Source organism: Vulpes lagopus, chromosome 10, assembly GCF_018345385.1.
Source record: "Vulpes lagopus strain Blue_001 chromosome 10, ASM1834538v1, whole genome shotgun sequence".
NCBI lineage: Eukaryota > Metazoa > Chordata > Mammalia > Carnivora > Canidae > Vulpes > Vulpes lagopus.
In genome coordinates this window covers 20,886,650-20,912,102 of record NC_054833.1, presented here as the reverse complement: position 1 = coordinate 20,912,102, position 25,453 = coordinate 20,886,650, and the positions used below count along the sequence as shown (strand labels likewise).

Below are 25,453 nucleotides of genomic sequence, written 5' to 3'. Positions count from 1 at the left end.
GCTATACTGTTCCTTCTTTCTCATAGGAAAAAAAGTCCTCATAAAAACAATTTATAATACATCAAAATATTGATAAACCTTAAAGCCTTAATGTCTGAAGATATCTGTGGGCATGATTTATTATAGAAGTTCCACTGTTTTAACTTGGCAATTAGGAAATATTGATAAATGCAAACACATTATTGATGTCAATTAAAAAAAAGCACAAGATTGATGAGCCTCCCAAAGTACTTTGACACACACAGTTAGAGAGTAATGCCCATCAATACACATCTAACCACTATAAATGCCGAGGGAAATTAGGCTGCCAGGAAACAAAGGGTGCTTTCACATTAAAAGTGAGATTATATTTATCTAGGTATGTCTCTGTCATGAAGACCATGCTCCAGGGACATTTGAGGGACTGCCAGGCAACACGAGCTTGAGATAGTCTGGAGAATTCCCTGTGGCCAGGTCTTGGGCCGCTCTGAGATAGAGCATGGGATGGAACCACACGGGACAGAGACTGGGTTAGGAAGTCCTCATGAGCCTCCATGTTGGCCGGCGGAGCTGCCACCATTGTCTGAGGTGCCACCGGTCCTCGCCGTGCGGACTGCTTCAGGGTACTTGATAGACTCTGCTTCACTGTGTGTTGAATGGGTTATGTATTTCTGTTTTGCTTTTTAAGTTTATTGTTTTATCGTTTTGGTACCTCAGAAGCACCTCTATTGACATTTGTTTTGGATGGGTTGGGTGTACCGCTGTGGCTGCCCCTAGAAGTTAAGGCAGCCTCTTTTGGAGAGGATGGCCTACCTCTTTGTGAAAACAAGATGTCATTTCGTGGAAATAAAATGTAAAGCGTAAAAAAAAAAAAAAAAAATCTGTTTATATTTAAACAGATGAGCACCTAGTCCACAGGAATCTCTAACAGAACCTCAAGTAGTCCTACAGAGAAAACAGAATGCTTACTGGTGATCTGTGATAAGGGAGGCAAGGAAAGTATTCAAGAGGAGTCAAGGATTGTGATACACATTGGCTTAGCTAAAGGGTGAGCCAAGTACCTGAGTTGGTTAGACCTGATTATATAAGTGAACAGCATATACCAAGCCAGAACCTAAAGAAAAGGTAGTTTTTAGGGTAGTACCTCAGAACATACCTTAATATTCCCATGTACCCTATTGTAGAGGACCTGAAAAGAGTCTTAGACTGATTTTAAATGGATCACAGACACAGTCGAGGCTTAATTCTCTGTGCATGGGGGAGAGCAAGCACTAGAGCATGGGTTACCAAGAGAATGGAAGTACTGGGAATTCACAAAGGAAATGAGTTGAGGGGAAGGTAACTCATTAAGTTTTGGTCATGATGGGTTTCAAGTGCTTATAAAATACCCAAGTATAAATATCTACTAGACTGAGGCCAACAGTTTACATGAAAGAGAGGACCAGATATGGAGTTTCAAGGAGTAAACGACATCAGATCTGTAAAGAATAAGGATATAAAAAAGATATACTGACTTAGTGGTCTATGTTTTTCAGACAGTAGTTGAATTTCTGTAGGAATTAAGGTAAAGTTAAGAAAAAAATCAACCAATAGTAGAAGAGTTACTGAGGCACTACGAAGGCAAAGCCCATCACTCAGATCATCTGGGAAGTTCATCTCTTCAATCCAAGCTCAGGGAGGGCCTGATAGCATTCTCATCCAGAGCTGCTGATCATGTGAATTAACCCCTCCCTACCCAATGCACACTGCCAAGCCATACCTAACTCTTATATACACTGTAAAATCCACGAGGGCTTAAACTGGTTCTCAGGGAACTGAAGTTTAGATGTAGAGAAGGACTGGCCTGAAGTTCATGTGGACAAAATAAATACATAAAAATTAAAACCAATCTTAACCTTCCCTTGAATATCCCAAGAGCAACTAGGTCAACATTAGCTTTCCGATCTAAATCTGATTGTTTTATGTATAAAAGGGACACCATACTACCTCCCAGACACTGGGATTGCTAGAAGTGTTTGCAAGAATGTGGCAAAATCAGAACCCTTACACAATGCTGACCGGTAATGTACAATGGAGCACTTACTTTGGAAAACAGGCTGGCATTCCTCAGAAGGTGAAACAGAGTTACCATGTGACCCAGCAATTCCACTCCTAGGTATATACCCAAGAGAAATGAAAACATACATCTACACTAAAATTTGTACACAAGTATTCATAGCAGCATCATTGATAATAGCAAAAAAGCAGAAATGGCCCAAATGTTCATCTTAGAGAGAAAATGTGATATAGTCATACAATGCTACTAAAAAGGAATGAAGTATCAATACATACTATGAATGGATGAAACTTGCAAACATTATGCTAAATGGAAGAAGCCAGTCACAAAAATAAATTCCATTTATATGAATGTCCAGAGTAGGGGTAAATCCATAGAGACATGAAGGAGATGGGTGGTTTCTAAGTGCTGGAGAGAGTGGGTTGGGGAGAAATTGGGTCACTGATGATGTGTATGATGTTTCTTTTGGGGTGATGAGAACATTCTAAAAATGACTGTAGTGGGGACCCCTGGGTGGCGCAGCGGTTTGGCGCCTGCCTTTGGCCCGGGGCGTGATCCTGGAGACCCGGGATCGAATCCCATATCAGGCTCCCGGTGCATGGAGCCTGCTTCTCCCTCCGCCTGTGTCTCTGCCTCTCTCTCTCTGTGACTATCATAAATAAATTAAAAAAATAAAATAAAATGAGCTGACGGGCGAAGTATGAGAAATAGGCATTTAGAAAACCAAGGGTTGCATGCAAGTAGAGAAAAATATGACATCTTACCAATTTCGCAGGGCATGCTTTTAAAAAAAAAAAAAAATGACTGTAGTGATGGTCACACAACTCTGCGAATATACTAAAAGTCACTGAATTGTATAGCTTAGAGGGTGAATTTTATATGTGACTTCTGTCTCAATAAAGCTGTTATTTTTTTAAAGATTTACTTATTAGAGAGAGAGCATGAGCTCATGGGATGATTGGAGAGGGAGAGAGTGTGTGCAAGACAGATAGAGAGAATCTCAAGCAGGAGCCTGATGAGGGGCTCGACCTTATGATCGTGACCTGATCATGACCTGAGCTGAAATCAAGAGTTGGATGCTTAACTGACTGAGCCACCCAGGTGCTCCCCATTCCTTTAAAAAAGATTTATTTATTTATTTATTTATTTATTTGAGAGAGAGTCAATAAAGCTGTTATTTAAAGAAAAAAGGCATACACTGAACATTCTAGCAAGTTAAGGAACACATGATCTAGTGAAATCTATACAATCCTGGCCTTCACTAGTAAAGAACAGATTGAACTGCCAGATTTCATTAAAAAGTTTCATCAATGGGCTGAATCTTGATTGGTTCTGGAGTTGAGAAAAACCAGACTAGGAAATTTCCAGACAACCGCCTGAGAAAAATTTGGTGCACCAGCAAGCCAACTCACCCCAATTTAAGCCCTGATAATCTAGTTCCTTTGAGTGCTAGAACATTTGGCCCTGGTGCATTAGCATTTGTCACTGGGCTGGCTCCCAAAATCTGCTGCCCTGTTATGCTTCCACTGGTCTCCTTGCTGTTCCCATGGTGATCTATCCGAGAGTAGATGCTGAGGACAACTTGTGCATCTGAGGGCTGTGGAGTTTCAAACAGACCAAAGTAAAGAGCACACTCATATCAATTATCTTGAAAGGCTGAACAAATTTTACAAGTATCTTTCTTGGAATATAGCTCTATTACTCTTCTTTTTTTCCCCCATCTATTTCCCCGAAAGCAGAGAAGGTGCATGCATGACTTCCTGAATAATTTTACCTGCACTTGGAATATGGCTGCTATGAAGGTACAAACTGCAGATACTCCTATCACCAGGGTTTATGTGACAAGCAGAAATGCAGGATGGATGAACTATAATTTATATGAGCAGCAAACCCACAGTTGCACTAAGAAATATCCTCCAAAGAGTGTTAAATAACTTCTCCCTGAGATGAAGATGGCATTCCTGAGAAGATGTCTCTTCTATTCTTTCGACATTAAGCCGTTATTCCACTTGGTTGTTAAGAATATTGTCTTGTGATAGCAGCCGAACCCCAGAGCTTCACCAGGAGCATGCATGCTATCTTTCTTGATGGGAACACATGAGATTTCCAGTTGTAATAAGAGAGTTTCATTGTTCAATATATAAGAGAACTTAGAGTCTGAATCCGTAAAAGTGCAACAGAACAAAAATTATCCCTGCAACAAAGGTTAATTTAGAGAGATGCAGAGATCAGTAATTACAAACATTAAAGACAACTTGCTGGCCTTCTGGAGAACAGGCACTCTGTGCAGGGTGACATGTTTGGTTGGGGAGGGTGGAGAGTGGACGCCTGTTCAGGGGCTCAGTATCAATTCTAGTTCTCAACCTTGGCTGCACATTGAAATCACCTGGGGAGCTTTAACATGGCTGATGCCCGAGTTCTACCCCCAGAGTCTCTAATTCCATTGGCCTGGAGTGGCCTGGTCAGAGGGATGTGTGAAAGCACAAGGTGGTTCTAATGCACAACCAAGATTGAGAACCACGAACAGAAGGGGCAAAGTCCTGTTTTTGAAGATCCTACTGATGATCAGAAAGCCTTTGGTCCCCCAGTAATACAGTTAAAATATAAAGCTGAGTTGAACTAAATTCCACGTGTACTACAACATAGAGGCACAAAACATGTTAAGATGAAAACTTTCTTCATCTTGGGGAAACATATCATTGTTGTTTTGAGATTGATTACAATTTTTCTTTCCAAACATTACAAAATGTTTAGATCATGGAAAACTTCACACTTGTGTATGGTTTCAAGTATTTGAGGTGAGTTAGTAAATAACACAGGTATCTGATATGGAAAGTGCTAGTCTTCATTTAGCTTCCTTTTACTTCCTTTTATTTTCCCCTATATTGATCATGCATTAATGATTGGGTTTAAACCTGTTTTGTTTTGTCCCCCCCCCCCCCCCCCAAGGAAGGGCTTTAAGCAACCTGGCAAACCTTGGTAATGTATTCCTAAAAGATCCTTCTTGTTTGCATACATGCATGGACAGGCATTCGCCTTCCTCCTCAAGAAGACCTAAACTTTAGATCCTTGACAGTGGTCTGGAAATATACCATAGCCTCGAATGGCCATCCACTTGGGGAGTGCATGGGGCGGGAGGGTTAATTTGCTCATGCCACAAACCATCCCTTTTCTCTGAGTGAATCATTTCACTGGTCAGACTTAATTCCCTGTTCAGCCTTCTGCTCAGCTCTGGGTCAGGCCTCTGGCTTACCTTCTGAGCTAATGCTTGCTGCCTCCAGAGGGAAAAATCTGTGTTTCAAATCCTGCCAGTGGTAAGGCTCGAAGAGCTCCAAGGGCTCAGGGTTGCTCACCTCATTCTCTTTGTATGTACCCGAGGACGAGGGCATGGAGATCTAAGAGTCAGAGGGCTGAGTCATAGGCCTGTGGGCACCTTCCCCAGAGACACACTCCTTGATATTGAGCACCCACTGGCTTTTTGTTGAAAGGGGCTGTCAAGGCTATAGGAGTATATTTAAATCAAATTTTTATAAAATTCATTTTATTAAAATGCAGTGAAAGATCCTACTCTCTGGCAACATGGGATGGCGATAAGAGACCTCAGCTCAAATCCTGCCTTCAACCACTACTGGCTAAGGAGTTTCCCTCTCCTTAAAACCTCTCTCTGTGTGTTGGTTTCCTCACTTGTAAAATGAGGACATGCTGTGGAGCAGTTGTAAATGAAATGATCCATGCCTGCAGCACGTAGCATAGAGGAAGAGATAATGAAATGTTAACCGCCCCTAGTCTCCATAGTCAGTGAATAACCATAACCAGAATTAGTTTTTGTAAGTGTTCAACCTCTAGTTATATTTTCTTGGTAATCTGAATTTTCTTTTCTTTTAAAAAAAGATTTATCAATCAATCCATCAAAAGCAAGAATGCACAAGCAGGGGGAGGGGCAGAGGGAAATAATCCTCAAACTCCCCAGTGACCGTGGAGCTGGACATGGGACATGGGGCTTGATCCCATGATTCTGAGATAACAACCTGAGCTGAAACCAGAGTCGGACACTTAACCGACTGAGCCACTTAGCGTCTCTGGAAACCTGAATTTTCATAATGGATTTGTTTAAACAAAGAATCCTGGCAAGAACTGACTTTTGACCTTCCTACATTTCTGGGCATGTCTGAATTCACATAAAATGAGTTCTCCCAAAGGATAAAAGTCACTAAATCATAATGTATTAGGACCTTTGTGTTTATAACATTTGTATTCCAACTTGATCAGAGGGCAAGGGGAATCCCAGCTCATTTTGCAGTTCTTGGTTCCCTGGACTTGCCTTTGATTGCCACCTATCATGGACATACTGATTTCCCAGCTTCCAATCTGCTCACACATAAACAGAAGGAACATCCACCTTATGCCATCCCAAGAGGCTACCAAACGAAGATGTAGGCCGTGGAAGGAGCATGCAGACCAACTCAGCAGTTTTTTTCACTCATATATTCAGACAAGAATGACTTGCTCTAACAGGCCTCTCCAAAGCAGGTAACCCCGACTCTCTTTATGCTCCCCCCCCCAAAATATGAATAGATTGTCCTAAGTTTGTATGTATGTCAGGACCATCATCTGTTTCAAAGAGAGAGCTATTATAATTGGTTATGGTTCTAATTATTGTTCCATGGTATGGATTAAAATTTTGTTAGCTCAGGTAAGGCCTTTTGCTTTGTTGATAAAAGTTAGTCCATAAATAGAGTGAATGACACTGAGCCACTACTATTCAAGCATATATAATTCAGTCCTTTAGAATTAAAGTATATAACTTTTTTTTTTTTTTTTTTTTGAGACAGAGAGAGAATGTGACCAAGCAGGGGAGGGTCAAAGGAAGAGGGAGAGAGAGAGAATCTTAAGCAGGCTCCATGCCCAGTGCAGAGACCAATGGGGGCTCGACCTCATGACCCTGAGATTACTAGCTGAGTTGAAATTAGGAGTCAGACGTGTAACGGACTGAGACACCCGGGTGCCCCGAAGCATGTAATTCATTCAGCAATATTTCCAAGCATTATCAGTGTGTAAGGCACTGTGGTTAAATGTGAGGATAGACAAAGATCTTGACCTCAGGGAGACAAGGAAAAAAACCCATATTGAATGAAGAAACCACTCATGCGACTCTCATGCCTTGTCCACCTCTACAAAGGCATGTGTTCGAACATGTACACCTGAAGTCTATCAGTCATCTGTCATCACAAAACAAGTTCCTCAAATACTGACCATTCTTCGCCCTCTCGGCCTCGACTTTGGTGGCTCATTCCAGTGGACACTCAATCATGCCTAGGAATAAATACAGATCGTCTGAGATGAGCATTACAGAGAGCTAAGGGAAATTTCACCCACGCTCTGTGAAGACACGACGCGATCAGACACTGTTCTCTGTGTACGGGTGTGGATAAAAAGACGCAAGTCCTTCTAGCTGTAGAGTGTGCTCTGCTTGCTAGGCCCAGTAAGAGCTCCTGGCTCTGCCTTCCCATCTTCTGAATTTGAGGACATCTGTATTTATTCAAATTAAGGCAACCCCAGTTTTCACTTCCAAACACCAACTGGTCCTTCTTACTTTCCTGTAGCCTTTCCTTCATGTCCCTGCCTGGTGGTCTGCGATGTGATGGGAACATCTAAAATAAGAAGGTAGGAATATGTGGACTGAATTTCCCTTTTGCCCTCCTAGTTCCATTTGGTGGATATGCTTTTATCAGCATGTGATAAATATTTCATACGGAAACTGTCACTTGGAATCTAGTCTTTGCAGCTTCACTGAAACCACTGAAAAGCATTTTGGAAAGTCAGACCTATCTTACAACAAGTACCATATGCCAAGAAGCCTGCAGATGAGCAAAGCCTCTGGAGTAGCCATGGAGAAGATTGGAGAACAGAGCTGCCTGAAAGAGGGGCCGGCCGCCGTTCCCTTTCTGCACATTTAGAGATCTGAAACCAAACTGCGACACGGCTCCATCATTTTAGCGCTTGAGATTTTAAAAGTATGGAGAAAACCAAGCTGAAGCACCGACACGGCTGCCAATTATCTTTCATTTCCTGAACATTCACCATGAGCCAGGGACTGTGCTGCATGCTTTACAAACACATTTCTCTGTCTTCTCACGTCCCGACAAGGCGGGAACAGGAGGAGGTCCACAGAAAGTCATTTTCCTAAGTTCATAGAGCTAGGGAGTGATGGCCAGGATTTGAAACCACTCCTGACTCCCTGGTCCTGTGCCCCTCATGCCTCCTAGTGGGGTAAGAAAATAGGAACCCGGTTTAATAGCCTTGTTTCATACTGTTGGAATTCACCTCACTGGGTCAACTTTTGTTTTCAGCTTATTTTGGCAGAGCCAATACACTAATTTCCAGAAGAAATTCTGGCTCCAGTCTGGTATGGAAGGTAGCCACATCCTCAGGGAAAGCAGGGTGTTTAGTTTGAGGGCTGAGTGCTGGCTACAAAAGGTTGTTAACTCTACTGACTGGTGAGTGGCTCTGCTGATGGTAGAGGGCGTTGGCCCACGTGATCTCCTTTTGCAGTCACCAAGATGCTAAGAAGGCTTCCGGTGAGAAAGGCCAAGTCTGCTGCTCTTGTCCTGAGTCTGGGGCACAGTCTGGGCTACAGTTTAGTTTAAAACTCTTCCTTCTGTGTCTTCCCACCAAGCTACCGTGACTCTGTGAAGGATTAATGGAGGGCTTACGATACCTACAAGGCACTGAGGGCACCACGGTGAGCAAGAAACCAGCCCTGCCTCTCTGGAAGGTCAGAGGCTAAGGGCCGATGTGACATACTAATATGCCGCTGCAATGCCATGTAATTAATGCTGCAGATCACACTTCAGTGCACTGGTGGCCTGGCACACAAGATTTCTGCAGGCAAGAAAGAAGGAGGAAGGTCATTCAAGGCCTTCCCGGGGGGAGCTGGTGAACGCAGAAAGGTGTTCTCTGGGCGTCTGTGTGCCTGGTGCGGTGCTGGTCCATTGGACACGGCAGGCGAAGCCCTCAAGGATCCTGCAATCCGGCCGAAGGGAGACTCAGCTGCGTCCAGTCGTGAAGTGACTGCGGTGCTGCATGGGCAGGACACAAAGCCGACTGTCAGGGGGACTGGCCCTGCAGGGCACACAAGCAGGAGCAAGCTATCTTCCTAACACCTCCCTGCACTGCCCAGCACAGAAGGGAGCGCTCAGGGTCTTGTAGGGAAAAATGGGCTCAGTTCTAAAACACGTTTCATTAGAAAAATACTCAGTACCATGGAAAACACAGACAGCTATACAGACCTCTGCAGACTTTCCGTGATAGCGGAGGAACTGAAAAAAACAAAACATGAAGTGTGGCAATGCTCAGAACCTTGCTCAAAGCAAGGGGGAACATTTGACTTTGCTCTTTTTACCGGTTTCCCCTTCCCCAGCCCACTCCTTCTTGAAGGCCTGCTGGGTCCCGGTGAAGAAAACCTCTTTAGTAAGGGGGAGGTATTTACAATCTGTCACCTGTCCAAAAAGGCAGCTTCTGTGCAAGGTTCACAGGTCCCCTGATGTCACCAGGATTTGGTAACAGTCCCGCCATCACTCCGTAGTAAAAGCTTTTACAAAGTATAGCCAAAGGGTTTTCTCGAACCAGCCCGCTGCTGCGGCCGGTGACGAGGAAGCAAGGTTACATAACTCAGCCTTACATAACCCATTTACTGCCCCCTCCCCCCCAACAAAACATGCTGTCTGCGAGCTCAGGGCAGCTCGGCTTTATTTCTAAAGTCAATTCAGTAAACAGAGGAGGTCAGTGCCATAACTCACTCCTGGTCAAACTCCGACACTCCCAGGTGTGTTTCTGGGGCCTAACGATCACCACCAATTATTTTCTGAATCAGAAACTGTCCTGAGCGAGGGAGACATCAGAGCGTCATGGAGCAGCCCCCTCCGGAGTCCCAGGAGGAAGCTGGTAGGAGAGGACTGCCTGCCCACCGGCAGGGGTTGGGAGCAGACCCCAAAGGTGCTGGCTGCCGGGCCACCCAGCTTCAGTGCCTGTGTTTAATGGGCTCCAGAGGCACGTTCATCTCTGTGTTGGCTGTTACAGAGTGCACTCACTTAGTGCTATCAATAACCTGTAGAAAGAAATCTCAAGTGCGATCTCAACCAGGCAGTTATACTTAGGTTTGTTAAATACGGTAGATTCATATATAAATGCTTGTGCTCCGGGGGATCTGCGAAACCAATGCACCCAAGGCCTTAGATTTTACAGGTGAGGCCTAACAGGTCATGGACTTTCTGGTGATGCTACTGCTAATTTCTGACAGACTAAGGGGGAAATCCACGTGGCCTCAGAGTTGGTGCTACTTTCACTGCATTAAAGAGTCAAGATAGGTGGGGAGAAGAGAAGTTAGGCCACGTCAACTGGAGATATTTGAGGAAAAGGAAAGTATTTAAAATACTGATTTAATTGTGCACTAGCATTAACTGAATAAAACTAAGCCACATCTTAGAGAATTTTTAGAGCCTTTTGATTATTTATAATGGACCAATTCATGACATGACAGCCTTAATTGCCAGACTGGGTAAGAGAGAAAATTTCTGACACATTATTTGGCTTTGGTATTCCAAAAACAGAGCAGGTACAAAACTAACAACTTCAGGATGGTATTCCTTTGCCTTTAGTAGAAAAATTGAACGATGATAACATTTTAAGAGAAATTAACTAACATAACCAAGGCCAGAGAGCTACTGGATAAGTGTTAGGATTTCAGTTTAGGTGTTTCCTGCTCAAAATCTCTTCTCTTGGCTACCACTCTTATTATGTCTCTGCATAAAACAACATGGGTTTTTTAGACTCACATATAATTAGGAGGTATCTTTCCAATAGCACCAGTGAATCTATCCTTCATACATATATACAGATGAAACACATCAAGTTTGAAAAAATCCAATGCAGATGTCAAGTGCTCAGGAAACAAGTGTATTTTCTCATACACAACCTGGGCATGGGAGATCAATGGCTCCCTGCCACCTCCGAGGATGTGACAGAGAAACACAAACATAAACGGGCTGAGCCCCTTCCACTGCCCTGCCTGGAAGGGCAGGGACGTTGTTTCTCTGTCATCTTAGGAGAAGATCTTCTGCATAAGCATGACTGAAATTAACTTTGATTACTTGAAAGGACAAGCCAAGCAGCAAGGCATCAAAAGGTTTTCAGTGAAGGGCACTTCGGTGATAGCTTGTCAGGGAGAGCACAATTGGAGTTGCGACCTTCAGATCTATGGGGAAATTCTGAGCAAACACTTCTTAAATAAGGTGGCTGAACTTTAACATTTTCAGACTGTGATTTCTATATTTTTTTTTCTTTTGAAGGCAGTGAGAGAGAGTGAGAGCAAGAGTGAGAGAAAGAGGGAGGAGATAGAGTTTTTTTTTGAGAAATGATAAAGGAGATCAGCTCCTAGGGAAAAACTATTCATATGTTACCTTCTAATATGAATTCTAAATGAGCAATTAGAAAAGGATACCTGCATCTTGCCTTCTTCTCTCTTCTCCAATGTCTTATTTACTCCTGTTGAGATCAGACCACCCACAGTTTGATATCTCTTCTAAGAACTGGCTAGAAAGTGAGAATAGACACTAACCACTCTAATTGTGTGTCCTTGGGGAGTTATTCAAACACCCAGAGTCTGAATTTCCTCATCTAACACATGAGGAAAACAGTATCTTTCTCACAAGGCCACTGTCAGAAGCTGAGACATGTTCAAAGGGCTTAGTCTGTAGTGTCAGTGCATAAAGAGGATACAATGAACCAACACATCATCATCATCATCATCACCACCACCACCACCAGCATCACCTTTCTCAATAGTCATCAATAAAATCTTCTCTTTACACATGCGGTCAATTATGCAAAAAAATAATGACCCCAAGATCATGTCATTCCTATCAGAGCTCAGATGGTAATGTCCCCCTCTTGCCTATGAGATCAATGTCCTTTTTGCTCTAGAGTGGATGGTATCTACTTCCATTTTAGATGCTTCAGCAACAAAAATAGTTCCTTGAGGAATTCAAGAGTGTAAAGCTCTAGGAGGTTAGATGGGAGAAGGATAATAAAAGTTCCTAAATGAAACCCCTGCAAAGCTTTCTACAAATAGCATTACTGTTGCCTTCCTCATGAGGTCTTCTGAACATGTAAATATGAAAAAGAACTACTATTGTATATGAAAAATACGGAGGTGGGATAGGCTTCTTTTAGAGAAAATGGAATCTTCTTTTGTACATGTCAGCCTTGGAGGAGTCAAGCAAATTTAATGCACAATCTCCACCTGAGAGGCATTTCTTCAGAAGGAATGCCAACTGTGGGAATAGTATTGCCCTAGACTCAAAGATTTACTGGAATTTCTAGAAAATGCAGAGAAGGAGGAAATTAGTTTAAATTCTTGTATGAAGAAGTCTTTTTTATAGCTGCAGAGGAACTATATATTGAACAGACTGAAAAAAAAAATGAATGCCATACATAGGCCAAGCTATAAAAGTAATCAACTCTTCTCATTTGACAGGGCGTTGGGGAATCTTTCATTCATATTGAAGGAATTCAGATATCCAAAAGATACAGAGTTCACTCAGGGGGCAATTCTGGTCACTGTATATAAATTCATGTTGATTTCCTGAGGATTTTTATTGAAGTCCAAGACAGAGTGCTTAAATCTCCTTTGCTTCGGACTGCTTTATTAGCTTTTAAATATGTAGATTGATCTTTTGATCTAATTTTAGTTGATCTATACAGGCACAGGGGAAAGTATTGCTGGGGTACCCTATTAGAGTCCATATATTTCTGTTCTATTAAATGAACAAATAGGTGTGATCTAGAATGAAGATGAAAGGTTTGTCTCCCAAGAGTCCAAATGAGAAAGACCTCCAAAGTTCGGATGGACTTCAAAATTCTATTCCCAACTCTGCCTGCAAAGAGCTTACAAAGTCAATTCATAAGTACATGGCACAGAGTGGGTGCTTGGTAAATATCTAGGGAAAGAAGCTGTGGGCATGGAATTACAAATACATAGTGTCATTTGATTTATCTAACAGATTGTCTTTCATGCAGCTGAGAAGCCAGCCAGGGACCAGGGAGAAGGCAAATCAAGAAGAAACTAGTATTAACATCATGGTGGGGCTTGAGGAAAGCATTTTAATCTTTTTTCCTGACTATCAAGTTATCATATTATTGCTCTTGAATTGCTATTTAATTTTCTTTGAGAGAAAAAGTTTTGCTCAGAGATATACTCTAGTATTGGGGACGTATGTTCTATTAGAAAGGAAGGTTAACAGTAGCGGTGCTAGCAACATTAATAAAATAATTCAATTTTCTGACCTTCCTTATAGCAGAAAGGTTAGACAAAGAGAAGTTTCTGAAATTTATGATGGCATAAATACACAGATGGCTTACAGCTTTGCTCATCTATAGCCTAAACTCTGTTAAGATCTTAGTAAAAATTGGTCAAGGAAAGCTGAGCATAGAGTGGTTTACTAAAAAATGTATCAGTTAAGTTTCTGCAAATAAAGAAGGGGACAGATATCTATGTGAAATGTTAAACCATGGGATTTTAGACTTGGAAGTAGCCTTAGGAATCACAGTATAATCCTTTGATTTTACAGATGAGAAACCGAAGGCTCACAACTATAAATCCACTTGTTGAAGCTTCAAAGGACTGAAGCCTTCTGCACTTAAATATCAATGTCTTAAAAGCATTTAATTTTATTTTCTGCAATTAAGAAAAAATTGATGACTAGCTATAATTCTTCTTTGGGGGGCAGCAGAGATATTTTTTTATGGTGGAAGAAAGCCCCTTAAAATTAGCCGTCTTAACCATTTTTAAGTGTACAGTTCAGTAATCCTAAGTACACTCACATTCTTGTGAAACAGATCCTCAGAATTCTTTCAACCTGCAAAAATGCAACTCTGTACCCATATAGCAATAACTCCAAGCATCCACCATCTTTCAGCTCCTGGTAACCCCCACATATAATCTCTCCTTTTGCAACTGGCTTATTTCATTTGCATGATGCCCTCAAGGTTCATCCTAGCTGTAGCATGTGTCAGAAATTCCTTCCTTTTTAATGCTAATATTCCATTGTATGCATATCCTGCATTTTGTTTATCTGTTGATGTACAGTGGGACTTTGAGTTGTTTAAACCTCTTGGCTATTATGAAGAGTATATGATTCTTTTCATGTATTTTCAATGACCCTGATATAGGAGTTGACTTTTCCTTTACTCCATCAAAACAACTGCCAGGTAAATTTTAGAGAGTCCCCCATATTATCAAAATGGTACACGCTAAATGCATACACAAAGAGAGATGCACAGTGTGCTATTGCTCTTCCTCCAAAGGATCTAAAACAATCCTACCTTTTCACAGGCTGCGAACCATGGATAAGCTATTACTTTTTTTTTTTTTTAATTTTTTTTAACTTTATTTATTTATGATAGAGACAGAGAGAGAGGCAGAGACACAGGCAGAGGGAGAAGCAGGCTCCATGCACTGGGAGCCCGACGTGGGATTCGATCCCGGGTCTCCAGGATCGCGCCCTGGGCCAAAGACAGGCGCTAAACCACTGCGCCACCCAGGGATCCCCCCCCCCTTTTTTTTTTTTTTAAGCTATTACTTTTAATTCAGTTTTAACCACCATTTAGGGCATTGGAATCAATGTGGCGGTGACTGACAGTGAGAGAAAAGACAGACATCGTTCACGAGCTTCTCGTTTCACAACCAGCGCACTAAAAAAGTTACTGGGTGGACATTTCTTTTGAATGGCCATTTAAAGACTAAACCATAAACTCGCAAACAAAAGTAAAAAAAATTGGTTTGGGAGACTCATCTATCACCATCCAAAATGCCAATAAACTGGACAATTACTTTACTTTTAGTGACCTACAAATAAAGTAATTTAGTGTAAGCCAAGAAAGGCTAGAAATGCTCACACATATGCACAGTCAGGTTAACAAAAATGCAGGCTACCTATGTAGTATCAACCTCTTTCCTACTATTTTTAATGGCTGCATGGAGTCTGCTCTTAATTGCTCACGCCTGTAGTTTCATAACCCTGAGTCTGATACATCCATTATTTGAACTGTTACCTTATTAAAGACCCTAGCTGGGGAGGTGGCGGGGGGAGAAGGCCTCCTCAGCCAGTCACATGGCAGGCGGGGCCACTGCAGCCATATGGCCAGTGGTGCCCAGCGCAGGATGGTGCTGGAGGCCTCATGGTTGGTGGTGTGAGAGGTGCTGTGGCGGCAGTGCCTGCAGATTTCCAGTTCAGAATGGTGTACCATTTTCCTTCCCTACTGGCAATGTATGTGCAGTCATCTGGCTTCTCCGCATCCTCACCTGCATTTCAGTGTTATCTCTGGATACCCATGGCTTCTTGAAGGGCTTTCTGGTTTATTCATAATCAAATCACTGGTTTTAGTTTGTTTGTTTATTGGTTTGAAGATTTATTTGTTTATTTCAGAGAGAGAAGTGAGAGAGAATATGCAGCCTGAGCAGGGGGGAGGGGCAGAGGGAACAGGAGAGGAGAAGCAGACTTGCTGCTGAGGGGGAGCCCCAGTGAGGCTCTTATCCCACAAACCTTAGATCATCCCCAGCCCAAACCAAGAATCCGAAGCTCAACTGACTGAGCCACCCAGGAGCCACTCACGGGTTTTAATTTGCATGGTAGCTCGTCACCTGAAGAACCTGACATGGCCATGGCTTGACTCCACTGGTTGCCTTCTACCTCAAGGATACCTCACTCATGATTCCTCCCCTGTTGGTTCTGTGCTGCTTCAAGATACAGGTTGGAGATGCAGCAGCCATCTCCTCCAATTCTTCCCGTCCATCCTGATGTGCCCTTTTACTATGTCCCTGATGCTCTCATCAAGCCCATGAATTTAGCTGAAAGCAGTATTCAACAATTTCAAGAGAAGTTTTTATTTTTGTTCTGACACCTTAACGAGTTAGAGAGAGATGCATATCCAGAAATTTTATTTTATTTTTCCAGGTGGTAGGAGAGATTATATAGTCCAAGTTTGGCTGGGACTTTGCCTGGCAGAGACAAGTCGCTCTTAAGAACAAAACTAACCCAACCGTCTATGTATGAAAGTAAATGCGAAGCCATTTCCTTTGCCTGGCTATGCAGCACCACCTAAAAATGGGATTGAACATAAATACAACTTTAGTTGGGTTATCTTCAGCTGTGCCAAATCAGATTTCCATTTCTTAGGCATGAGAAATTGGGAAGAATTACTCCATGTCTGTATATGTTGTATGAGTTCACATCAGCCACGTCATTACAAAGACTAAAAATGAAGGTATTAGAAATCTTGGTCATCCTGAAAAATTAATTAAAGAAAAAATTTTTCTTAAAGATTATTTATTTATTTATGAGAGATAGAGAGAGAGAGAGAAAGAGAGAGAGAGAGAGAGAGAGAGAGAGAGAGACACAGGCAGAGGGAGAAGCAGGCTCCATGCAGAGAGCCCGATGTGGGACTTGATCCCGGGGCCCCAGGATCACGCCCTGAGCGGAAGGCAGGCGCTAAACTGCCGAGCCATCCAGGGAATCCCCAATTAAAGAAAAACTTAACTGCAGCTCCGGATAGTCAAATTCCTTCAGATATCCTTGATGTGCCCTTTAAGGAAAATAAATGAGGCCGACAATCCCATGCCATGCAGTGCCTTATACACATCTATAGTGTTTTGATGCTGCCCTTTGTCTGCAAATGAATGAGAAGCCTGCTTGGATTTGTCTTGTGTGTGACAAAAAAGCTGCCCATGAAAAGTCTATTTTTAGATGGGCTTTTTACAGAAATTCTCAATGACTGTTCTGATGTGTAAGAGATCACATTCCAAGAAGATGGTTCTTGGTATCCAAAGAGACAGAAGAAAGAAGCTATGAAAGTATCTGGCAATCATGTAACAAAATGAAACTTTCAAGTGTCTTCATAAGCCTTCTTCAGGGACTGTAGCCAATGAGGCAAGCAAGAAGAAAGTGATGTTATTGACCTAACACTCAAGAGCTCTTCCCAGAAACAGGAAGACCCTCTTGCCAACAGAAAATGCATCTTGATGTCAGAAACACAAAACAGTTGAACTAAGGGAGTATCACTCATCTTTCATCTGGGGGCCCAGTGATCAGTTGATCCCACTGTTATCCTACCTTCATTAACAGACTGTTCGGTACCATCCCACCACACACAAATGTAAAGGACGTCATCAGATCTGGCAGGTTTGGATTTTCTTCTTCTTATTCCACTTGATCCCTAGTACTGTTCTCTTATTGTATAGTCCTATTGGATATTGGTTTTGGATAGTCTCACCTCATCCTTAACAGGCAAGAGTACATCTGTTCCCACCACTAGCCTCCATGAAAACAGTACTCATGTTAGTTCAACCAGCAGCAGAGTGACACAGGGGTTATCCCCAGCAGTGGCAGCACCATTCCTGACATCATCTCCTCATTGGATTAAAGGAGGACTCACCTGACTCTGGGAGTCATTCATTAAAACTGCTCTTTCTTGGGTCTCTCTGTGGAAGCTGTTTTTTTTTTTTTAAACAATTACTTTGATATTTATTAAAACATCAAATGGACAAGAACCAAATGACATGCAAGGATTTTTCTTACTAGTGCTGTACTTTGAACACTAAATACATTCAGCCGTAACCGTTATCTTGAGAGATGGCTTTCAATTTTATATGTTAGTGGATGAATTCTACAATTCAGTTTAAAACTTTTTTTTGTTGTAATAAAGATTAATAAAGTTATGTAAGTATTCATGTAAGAATATTTTTCCTAATAAAAGAAGATGTAATCAGTGATTCTAAAATGACAGCAACTTTTGTTTAATCTCATGTGAAGGAAAAGTTAAGGCAAACAAACTGTTAAGAAACAAAACAAAAGAAAACCCTTCACTCCTTCCACTCCCAAGCCAAAAAAACAAAACAAAAAACAAAAAACAAAACAAAACAAAACAAAAAAACAAAACTCCACAGAAAATAAAATGAAAACCGACTTGGCTTAAGAACGACCGACGTGTAATAAAATGGTCATCACTGAAAAGCTGCTGGCAAGACTGGTATGACTCTAAAACCTTGTTGTTACCCAGCATGCCCAATCACATGCTATAGAATCAAATATCTTCATCCAAAAACTGAAGCTACACACAAAAATCCTTTTTGGGACGCCTCCCTTACTTCACTATATGTACAACCCACCCCTGATATGGGAACCAAACATTATTTGGATGGAAATTTAGTGCTAAATCTGCTAGCCTACTCAAGTTGGTGGTTGGGAACTTCTCAATAGAGAATAGTTGTTCTTTCCCTAGAGATTATGATTTTGCCAGTTCGTAGCACATGCGCACACATGCACGCACACACCTCTTCTGTTACTCAGATGAGCTGCTACCTGAGGATCCAGGGCAGCAGCATGGCCTTCAGAGGATGCCCTCTGATGAACACCGAGGGCATCACATAGCTGGAAATAAATCCAAACTTTGCACAGATATACTAATTTTCACCAGGTTTCAAGAAAAAGTTGCTACACATTTAGGCTATACCTGAGTATTGCTAAAGTCACACTCCTAATTTGTATATTCAAGTAAACTTTGTTAAAGTACAGAAAGATTAGTCTGGTGATGCCTCCGCACATAGCCACAGTTTTCTGCCCTCAGCTGCTTTTTCCATTTCTTTTTTCATAGACATGTGGCTATTCAGCTAGGTATAGAACAAAGGTGACAATTCTACTTCAAAATGCCTGGAAAATACCTTTAACTTTGAAGAACACAAAATATCTGTGAACTACACAAGGAGAGAAGGCCTTTGGGTGATGGCAATGGTCACCTTGAGTAGCAAGGGTATATAGAGCACAGAAACAATGATATATAAGGCAGGGTTTGTTTGTTTAAAATCCAAAGGTACAAGACAAACTACAATGAGTAGGGATGATTAATTAAGGGCTATTCTAATTAATACCTTATAAATAGGAATCAAAACGAATACCTTCAGAACAGTGAAATGGAAGAAAGAAGCAAGACGAAAGCATGGTTGACCTTCTTGCTCTTCTTTCTGATATGAAACACCCAAGGGGCCTTGTTTACTGTCTGAAGTAGAAAGTACCTAGGTACTTCTCTGCTGCCCAGATTGTGTGAGAGCTGTTCGCCCAACCTTAGACACAGCCCAGCTTTTGTGCATCCTTTCTGGCACCATCTGGCACATACACATAAGGCCTCTCTCTCTCTCTCTCTTTTTTTTTTTTTAAAGATTTTATTTATTTGAGAGAGAGACAGAGTGAGTGAGACAGAGCATGAGCAGGGGGAGAGGCAGATAAGAGGGAGAAGCAGACTCCCTGCTGAACAGGGAGCCTGATACGGGGCTCGATCATAAAACCCTAAGATCATAACCTGGGCTGAAGGCAAACTCTTAACTAACTGATCCACCCAGGTGGCCCAGGCTTCTCTTACTTTTTGATCCCACTCAGGAAGCAGAGAGGGAAGCTAGGTTTAGTGGGGGCTGGTCCAGAACTTGCTTTCAACAGAGAGGAAATATTCATACAAGTTGCTAGGGTCAATCTGTCTTTATAGAACTATTTTATATGGACATAATGGGAATTTAGAGAAAGGGTGGAAGGATGCCTCTGCTACTTATGGGATATGAGATGATGCTTGTAGCTAGAAAGAGACTGACAGACTGGATTATAATTTTCAGGGGTGAGTTGGTTTAAGAATGTCAAAGAAAGAACAAGCGTATGCCATACTTCTATTGAGTGGGCCAGGAGTCTGACTTATTCATAGCGGAGGAAAAATAACCTGCCTTGTTACTTCTTGAAATCAGAATAATCCTTAGGAGTGGTGTGAAAGGCGAATGGGAAATGCTAATGCTCAGTAGAACCTTTCAGGGTTGCCACAATAAAGACAAAATCTCTCTGCACAGTAAAGATTCAAAGGAAGAAAGGCCTCTGAGGAGAGGCTGAGCTGGGTTGATGTTGTCCTTAACTATCTCAGGTACAAAATTGGAGAATGACTTAATATCTTTATCCTTCAGTTTCACTGACTCAGGAGTTTATGTCCTTGAACTTCTGAGTTTGCTCTAAGCTCACATCTGGCTACTTGCCATGGACAAGGCATCCAGCTTGCACCTTGGTTTCTCTACCCAAAAAAGCCAGAAGAAAATCTCTGCTCAGACACTTCTTTAAAAACTCATAATCTTACCAACGTGCACATCACAGCTGATTCAAGGGACCAAAGAGACGTCTGCAGAGAGCAAGATCCACTTTAAAAACTGACAAGAAAGCAGGGAAAAGGTAAACAGTGTCGAGAGAGAAGAAAGTCAGATGGGGGTTCTACATTGAGCATGCCTTCACAATGCGTATCTGGCAGCTGGAAAGATGGCCAGGGCTTTCTCATCCATGGAAGAGTGAAGCTGTGATCGATGTGCATCCGGGTGGATGGTCTTTGGCTTACAAGTATGCAAGAAGAAGAAGGATCTGATATGAAGGGTATTACAGCTTATGCTGGTTATGTCTCATTAGATTACAGGCTAAGGGCGTCATCTGGTTTCCACTTTGCCTTCATGGTTCATTCTCTTTGAAGAGAGGTTCTGGGCAGCCAGCAAGATACCATGGTTTTGATGGCACAGACCCCCTAATTGAGATGTATGATCCCAGGAGCCAAATATATCTTCATATATTCCTTTACTCCACAGAGGATTATTAAGAACCCACTGCAGGTGGGGCCTTTCTAGATGCTTCTGAGAACAATAATAGGAAGAATTTACTACATGCCAGAATCCTTCTAAGGGCTTCATGTATATTAGTTTATATGAGGCTCACCATAACCCATGAGGATTGGGCCTGGTCTCATGTGTGTTTTTTATTAGGGTACCAAGAGGTTAGATATCTGGCTCAGGATCACAGTTAGTAGCCTGAGTTAGGATGTTAACACAGGGGGGCAGGCCCCAGAGTCCATGCTCTGGCCAGTCAGGCACTGGTGACCATGACAGGGGAGAGTCCTGTCCTCATAGAAGAGGAAAAAACAGACAAGTCAAACAGTGAGTAATGTTATTTTTGGGACTGATAAATGCTGTAAAGAAAACCAAAGCAGGGTAGGAGATAGAGGGACAGAGGGAAGGCTATTTTAGATCATGTGGTCAGGATAGCCCTCTGTGAGAAGGTGAAATTGGAATAAAAGTCTGAGTGAAAAAGGGAATTGAGCGACAGGAAGGTCTGAGGAGAGATATTCCAGGCAGACGGTACAAAGCCTCCACCATGGGAATAAGCAGGGGGTGTAACAACAGCATCAGGAAGGCACCTGAGAGTGTGAGGGAGACATGAGCAATAGAGAGCCTTTGAGGACTTCTTAAGGACTTGAGATTTTATTGCCATGGTGCTATGAAGCCTCTGGAGAGTTCTGAGCAGGGGTATAACCTGCTCTGATTCTCCTTTCCTTTTAGAAAAAGATCACTCTGGCATATGTGGAGAACAGATCATTCAGGTGAGGGACTTCAGACAGGCACATTAGGAGGCTTATGATAGCAGCCGGCGTGAAGAAAATACAGACATTGCTTTACTTCAGGCCTTTAGGCCAAGGTCAACTCATACCAGCACAGGGCAAGGCAGTGCGAGGAGCCCCTAATGTCTCAGAGGCCAACTAGGGTAAGCGGTACACCCGGATTTGGGAAGAGTCCTGACAAGAAAGGGAAATAAATGGGAACTTCCCAGTTGTTGACCTGTAATTGGCTAATGAGTTCTCTGATGGAACGGGAATCCTTTCATTTATCGGAACCTTTCTGAGCAGTCTTCAGGGCTAAAATCATCTGCTGCTCCCCTGGTGAAGGGAAGCCCTGGACCTGAAAGTAGGTGCACTTGCCAGGCTGTCCTGGGGAGGGTGCCCCGGCCCCCACCGGTCCACAGGTTGCAGTGTTGGGAGTCAGTTTTTTTTTTTAAAAGGTTTTATTTATTTATTCATGAGAGACAGAGACAGAGAGAGAGAGAGAGAGAGAGAGAGAGAGAGAAAGGCAGAGACACAGGCAGAGGGAGAAGCAGACACCATGCAGGGAGCCTGATGTGGGACCTGATCCCAGGACTCCAGGATCACGACCTGGGCCAAAGGCAGGCTGGGCCTCCCCATGGGAGTCAGTTTTGAATGCGGATTCACTGCGGATGTCTGATGAGAGCCAGTCTAGTCTTTTTGTTCTTGAAAGGGTGGTTTTAGCATCTCAAACTGGGAGGTGACATAGACCATTACGTAACAGAAGGAATGGTGGCACAGAGTACCTACAGGCACCTTTTCAAGGCAGTTTCTACTCTGCGCAACTTTATGCTAAAGGATAAAGCCAGTCTGCTTGGGAGATGCTTGCCAATGTCTACATAAGAAAGTGCCAAAGAATTGAATCTGAGTTTATGTGAAATAAGGACTTAAGCCTGCTTGTTTTTTTCCAAGTTCCAGGGCTAAAGAATCCCATAAAATTCAACCATTGATGCCTGGGAAATGCCATTGTCCTAGAGTTTTTAAAATGACACCTAATTTACCTGCCACTATCAAAGTACATGCAAATATGGATGAATGTGGCAAAGTTATTCTGTTGGTAGATAAGTGTGGAACTAGAGGAGGGTTATCAGAATCTGAAAGGTTATTCTAGAAGGGATTGTTTCATGATATTGTCTTTTGAATTTGACATAAAGGGAAAACTACAGCATTTAATATTGTTTCTTTTTTTGAATTGTTTAGAGTCACGCATGAAGAAGGGTTAGGGATGCGTGTATATATACGTGCATATACATGCCATATATTGTGAGATGATATGTTGTCAGGTAAGTTGGTATCTCCTGATGATGCTGAATAAGCCTTTTCTAAAACACCAAGCAGAATTGAGGGAAATATAAGGGGTTTGCCTTTGGCACTTTACAGACAAATTTACTGCAAGCAAGAGACAAGTGGAAGCAGGACTGGAGCATATGGTGTGATTGTTGTTAAAAGAAAAGAAAAATAGTGAAAAGGACGATTTTTTAGAGGGTGAGAAAACCAAATGAAAGCGGGCCTTTGACTCTAATTAAAACTTTGCAGAAGGAGGGACGTCACACTACCCAAGAGACCATGCTGCCGCAGATGCTCCAGTCCACCTCATGAGGAAGAGAAAAGCAAGCACAAATCAAGGTGATCCCTAGCACTTGTACGAGACAAAGACAAAAACACCTTCCAGGGTCTGTTATGGGGTCAGGAGCCGAGCAGTGCTTTACACCACCTGCACCTGCAGATACACCTTCCGTGTGGCACCAAAATTTAGGTTCCTCACCAATGATAGGGTCTTCAAGAAAGAGACAATATCACCTTGAATTCTGACCTTAAAATACCAGGAAAAGCAGAATATATTTATGGTCCCTGACATATGTCAATGCATAAATATGTAAATATGTCTTACAACGGGATAACATTTTTAAGTTTCTCATCCTTAAAGATCAATCTTTAGTAAATTCTGAGAATGCAGCTTCCCATTAGGATGCCTTCCCTGAATTTCTGGAAAGCTGGTATTTTCCTTTATGTTCTCCTTGAGTTTAGTAATATAATAGGTCATCTTTCTGTGTCTATATGAGTAAAAGGAACAGTTTCATGACTCCGCGGTATAAATCATAAACACCAAAAGCAGTGATGTTCAATTAAGGGGGATATGTCAAAGTTTACAGCTCTTAATGAAAGACAGTACATCATCGAACCATCTTACCTGTCGACGAATTATTCCGAGGTCTCTTTTGGCTTTATTCACTAGGGCCTGAATTTCTGCAGGATCCTTTACATTCTTATTTTCTCTGAAGGCATCTCTTATCCTCCTGACAGCATAAGTTCTAAATGAATTCAGGAAAAAAAGAAAAAATGTCAGCAGTCTCAAACTATGCTTTTAAATGAAATCAAAAGCCTTTCCTTACGAATTAACTGTCTGTATTCCCCTGTGGATAATCCACTTAGATCTTTGCTCTTGGGACAGGCCCATCTATTACTATTCTGGGATGACTAAGCAAACAGATTAGGGAAATAAATCTAGCACAAACAAATCACATATAAATGGCAAACTGCTACTAAGATTACGGGTTCTTTAGTTACTCATGTCTGAGTTCTCTCCATCAACGTAGATAATTGAACCTTTAATGTACAGAGACAAATCAAGAATTAAAAGAGGTGAAATGATGCACCATATATTCATGTGCCCAGATAGTGATCTATGCCTGACTCGAGTCAGCTCTCCAATCTCGTCCCATCATTTAGCTGTTTATTCCTCTTGTGTAATATAACATACAAGGATTCATGTTGGGATCCTACCACAATCCAGAGTGGAGATTATACCAAAATGCTTTCTTCCATCTTTTTTTTTTTTTTTTCTTGATTGAGAAAGAGAGAGAAAGAAGGAGCCCATGCATGAGCACATGAGCGGGGGTGGGCAGCAGTAGAGAATCTTCAAGCAGACTCGCCACTGAACAGGGAGCTGGACAGGATCCCACAACCCATGAGCCAGTGACCTGGGCTGAACCCAAGAGTCAGATGCTTAACTGACTGAGCCACCCAGGCGCCCCTGCTTTCCTTCATCTTTAAAGTGTATACATGTGCACGTACATGCACACAGAAACACCCTCTCCCCAGCAATATAAATTACATGCAGCACAGGACAGCAGTTCAAGAGCACGGCTTTCAAATCAGACAAGCTTGGCTTTGTTCCAAGCTCCTACTGTTTGTGTGAACTTGGGCAAGATTCTTAACATAAGCCCGTGTTTCCTCATCTGTCAAATGGGCGTAATACCACCTACCTCTCAGGGCTGCTGGGAGGATTCACCTTTATAATGTATGACTGGTATTTGGCACAGAACTGGCTGCAGAGGAAGATCCAATCAATGAAAGTTCTTCTTCTTAACACCTTACTGCCATTAGTCCTAGCCTCATCTTTATCCTGCATTCTCGGTCATACCACAGTGTCCGGACAGAGGGCAGAATGGTCTGGATAACCAAGAGTACTTAATGGGATACACCCCACATGCACAGTCATGGCCTTACCGCATGACCTCCCCATCTATGCAAGACTGCAGGAGACTAAGGAGGAGTCCAAGCCAGTCACATCAGACACCATTTTCTCTAGTCTTCTTATGATCTCAGATGTCTGCTTTTAACTTTAAACACCAGCTAAAGAATCCATGTGAAACTAATAATAACATTTGCACATAGGGGGAAAGAGATGAGAGAAGTGGAATATAATTTCTCTGGGAGTTGGGTGTACGTTTTGGGAGGTGGATATAATTTACTGGGAAAACCCGTTTTAGAGAAGACTACTTTTGTTTTCAATCAACTTTCCTAAAGTAAAGAGAATTTTTAAATTAAAAATCCAAATGCTGGGTCCCTTTGTGTTTAGAAGCAAAAGTAAAATGAAATCTT

General features: G+C 42.2%; 1 protein-coding gene and 1 pseudogene across 4 annotated transcripts in view; one reads left to right on the top strand and one right to left on the bottom strand.

Annotated features, from left to right (window-relative positions):
• Positions 1-25,453, bottom strand: part of LYRM4 (LYR motif containing 4) — a 163,909-nt gene that overhangs the window by 97,695 nt on the left and 40,761 nt on the right. For 2 of the 4 annotated variants that reach the window (XM_041769883.1, XM_041769881.1), the window contains exon 2: positions 23,760-23,880. In XM_041769883.1, the coding sequence (XP_041625817.1) occupies positions 23,760-23,880 (121 nt within the window). The other 2 variants (XR_005990099.1, XM_041769884.1) reach the window with 2 other exon arrangements.
• LOC121499827 lies at positions 9,943-18,476 on the top strand (annotated as a pseudogene).